The sequence below is a fragment of the Hylaeus volcanicus genome, chromosome 8, assembly GCF_026283585.1.
Source record: "Hylaeus volcanicus isolate JK05 chromosome 8, UHH_iyHylVolc1.0_haploid, whole genome shotgun sequence".
NCBI lineage: Eukaryota > Metazoa > Arthropoda > Insecta > Hymenoptera > Colletidae > Hylaeus > Hylaeus volcanicus.
Genome location: NC_071983.1, coordinates 5,845,123 through 5,849,305, shown reverse-complemented (window position 1 = coordinate 5,849,305; position 4,183 = coordinate 5,845,123). Strand labels below are relative to the sequence as shown.

The following is a 4,183-nucleotide window of genomic DNA, read 5'->3' as shown; positions in this document are numbered from 1 at the left end:
TTAGGACTCGTGCATGTCCAATTGGATACACATGGCGTCCAACGTGTCGAGGCTCGTTGCAGTGGGTTCGAACGCAGCCAGCATGCTCGCAGGTGGATTTTTGTTAGACGTTAACGCCGAGTTGCCGGCGTAGCGCGCGCACTGTTGCTAAATGCATGTTGCAATGCGCACACACGACGAGCCGTGTACGTGTTGGCGCGATAGGTGCAGTGGGCATGGCTCCGAGGATGGTATGTCCCGAGGAGCTCGATGCCCGAACGAGAGAGTCGAGGCTTTAACGAAAAACGAATTTCGAAGGGAACGGGGCCCCGAAGCGAACGAGATCTCTGGACGATTTCTGCTTGAAAGTTTTTCGACAGGGAAAGCGGATCGCAGATAGGTCTTTCGTTAGCTAGCTTGCTCATCCTTGGAAATCGACGGTTGTACAGCAACGTTGTATCGGAATCAGGGTAATTGTATTTAAGTAGACGTAGGAAAATCAGTTAAGGCTGTACACTTCAGTGATTACGACAATTCGTGCACCTTTTAATCAGATAAACGCTTTCTCTTTTCTTAATGGCACTATCTGGCACGCACCGATCAAAATTCACGAACGCAGAAACGGATTCTAAACTCGTGGTGTATCGAAAGTAAATTTATAAAAACAGCGGTCCTCTGGAGATATTTATTTAATCGGTCAATGGATAAATAATTACGTATGTAAAGTTTAGAGCGACTATTACCTGCAGTGTTTAAGGAAAACATTCGCGAAGAAACGGCTTTCTTAATGTTTTTTGGTGTAGAGGACCCGTTGAGACAGGTTTCTTGTTTGCTGGGTGATAAAACGAGTCGTCTTCGCGGTCGTGTATTTTGGAAAAAAAATTATCGCAAGAAATTCAAATTTGCCAGGGTGATTGATTAATGTTTAAGCTACAGATAAACGTGATTACGACATACAAAGACCGAAAGGTATCGGTTGTAGCGAGCGAGTGACAGACTCCAAAAAAGGTGAAAACGACGATTACGATGGATGAGTATTTATTGAATTGCATAGACCAGCTTAAAGCTATTCAGGAGTTTATGGTATTTTCCGCTTTTCAGTAATGGACAGTTTAGTCACGTGGATTGAATTCAGCGGAACAAATAGCTTCATTAGCGTTTCTAAACCAGCTTCCGTTTCGCGACAAACGAACGCGCGGTTACAAATCAGAAATCGATAGCCGGATCTCTTCGGGTATCTTGGCTACAATCGCCGCTGTACTTACTAATTTATGCGCGTAACGGATCCCAGCGAGAATTATCATTGCTTGCGATATTCCCAAGACCGTGGACCGATCCATCGTTCGGCGAATGATTTATTTAAAAGGGATCGATTGGATAATTATTCAGTTTTCTTTCGAGAAACTATCAGTGCGTCCTTACACCCTTGAAGAAGCTAGGACACGGGTTACACTCGGAAGCGTCGATTAAACGCTCTGTAGGACAGAACTTCCTAAGCATTTTTTTTCACCTTTATTGTAAAAAAAGGACGCGCCCTTTCCTTGGTGGTAGCAATGAGTACCAGTGACCTATAAAGGGTGAACATCAACTTTTAACCTTTTCGGTGCTCTGCGCGAGCATACTCGTCAAATTATTTTGTTCTTGTCGTGCTCAAGACGAGTTAACTCATCAATACACTGCGGATCTTGATGCATTTATTGGAAATTTGAATGTCCAAGAAACTACGAAATGTAAACAATATACAAGAATATTAAAAAAGTTGAAAGTAAAGGTGATATTATAATATTTTCAGAAGAAAATAAAATCCTATTTAGGTTCAATTTTTCTAGGCACGGTCGCGATGATTTTATTTTGCATAAAGATCCGTAGTCCACTCGTTAACAATACCCGCATGCGATTGAACTCGTCTTGAGCACGACAAGAACAAAATAATTCGACGAGTATACTCGCGCGGAGCACCGAAAAGGTTAAACGTACAACCCATTGTAATAAACGTTTCAGGCGTTCCAACTCGTGAAGTATTCACCGAAAGAAACGATTTGTTGGATACGCGGTTTTCGATTCGTCTGCTGTCCGCTTGATTAAAGATTTCCACCTAATTAGTGGCTGGAAACGGGGACGATCCTTGAACCCTTTCGTCCGTCGTTCACTTTCGATTTTAGAAAAGCGTCTTCGATCGCCTGGCATACCTCGGCTGGAAATCACGCATTCTTTCAAGCAAAACATCTCGGATTTCATCGGGTACTCCTTTTCTTTTCCAGGAGTGCTTCACAACTACGCGGATAAACAGAGGTACGATGGCTGGTACAACAATCTGGCTCATCCGGATTGGGGATCGATCGGCAAGTACTCCAAACAGTATGATGATTGTGTCATCGTCGCCTCGTCGATACCCACGCTGCTAACTCTACGGTTTCGTTTCATTCGATTCGGTTCAGCTCGAATATTTTTTATTGCCGTCGCGATGCAGCTAAATTCAACGCCGTAGAGCGACCGAGACACGCGCGACGAGTGAAAGGCGAAAAATGTAATTTTTAATTCATTCGCGAATGTAGAAAAAGGATAACAAACGAAAAAACCGCACAAGCGCGAAAGACGTAATCAGCCCGGTTGGCAGAAGTCTTACGGTTCTTTAAACAAGAAAATTGTAAGCTTTCAATTGTACTGACACGGACGAGCATGCGTGACGTAAGCGACAACATAAATGACAAGTTAAAGTTAATCATACACCGAAAACGTACGCAAGGATACACTGTCGTGGAATTACGCACAATCGGCTTGTTTCATTCTGGTTAAATAGAATAAATTATATACCGTGCTTGTTGGAGGGATTTTACTACACTTTCATGCTACTAATCAACGATCCTGATTTTAGTTATCGCGATATTTATTATTTTACCTGGTGCTTGATGTATACAATAGCGTAACATTTCTGTCAATTCGTGTGCTAATTTCGTGTGCTTTGTACTCTGTACGAAAATCATTGAAAGTAGGTGTTTCAAATTGTATGTCTGAAAACAGTGTCCCAAAACAATAATACATAGGATCGGTAATACTGATTCATGTAATTCATGATCATAATTGCGATACTAGTATATAAACAGCTGTTAACGTGATTGAATTTTGGATGAACGTAAAATGAAGAAAATTGATCGACTTGTGGAGATCCTAACACGGTTCGTACCTCCGTAGACAGCAGGCTGATACGAAAGATGCCAGCAGCGTATTCCGATGGAGTTTACATGATGGCTGGCCAGGATAGGCCTTCCCCGAGGAAGCTCAGTCAGCTCTTCATGCAGGGTGACGACGGTTTGCCATCGGTCAAGAACAGAACAGCGTTATTCGCTTTCTTTGGTAAGCATACAACGATCAAACTCCGTACAACTACTCTCAAGACTTCGACGCACGTTTGTTTCTACATAAACCCCACAGATAACAGTTTCCTTGTTAAAAAGGACCGACAGTTTCCATCGAAAACGTTCGATCGCAATTTTCCATGCACGACCGCATCGACGAAGCATCGCTTTCATCTTAACTCACACGTTATCAATGATTTGTGACGACGAAATTCGCTTCTCGTCGGACCTTAAGAAACTGTTTGATATTCAGCATATACATATAGATGTCGATGATTCGACTCGATCGCATCGCTGGACGTCCACAATGGGTTGCTATTTGCATATACGGGCTTTCCAAGGCAGAGACACACCGTCCTGAAACACGAGCTCATTTCCGCCTTTGCGCGAGCGTAAATTCCCGAGGAAAGATCGCGCGTACCGTGCACCAGGATATCGTTTATAGTTTCAAGCTTTCGACGAATAGTATTCGTCATTCACGAATATCAGATAATGGAATGGTGGCTGACTGCAGGCGTACTCGAATGGATTGGCTCGCTGACTGGAGGCGTACTCCAATATCCGTATCGCGCGTTGCGCAAAACTTTTAGTGTCCGTGTTAGAAACGAGCTGTCAGAGGCACTGGGCATTTTTCGATCCACTTTTCAACGTGGAATGTTCCGTGTAACGCTCGGTCTTGATTCGCGTCTCTCCAGGTGGCTGGGAGGCCATATTATTGATGAAGATAGTACAGGGGGTGGCAATTCCTTTTTTTTATTCATTTTTGAATTATTCGATTTCGAAGATTTCTCAAAGGTGTTCGCTCCGCTTTCAAAGAAATCAATGTGCGATAATTCTTCTTCTATTCA

General features: G+C 43.1%; 1 protein-coding gene across 4 annotated transcripts in view; it reads left to right on the top strand.

Annotated features, from left to right (window-relative positions):
* Nucleotides 1–4,183, top strand: part of LOC128881221 (dual oxidase) — a 23,072-nt gene that overhangs the window by 6,973 nt on the left and 11,916 nt on the right. For all 4 annotated transcript variants that reach the window (XM_054132025.1, XM_054132024.1, XM_054132023.1 and 1 more), the window contains 2 exons: nt 2,241–2,321; nt 3,172–3,333. In XM_054132025.1, coding sequence (XP_053988000.1) covers nt 2,241–2,321; nt 3,172–3,333 — 243 coding nt within the window. The remainder of the gene's footprint in view (nt 1–2,240; nt 2,322–3,171; nt 3,334–4,183) is intronic.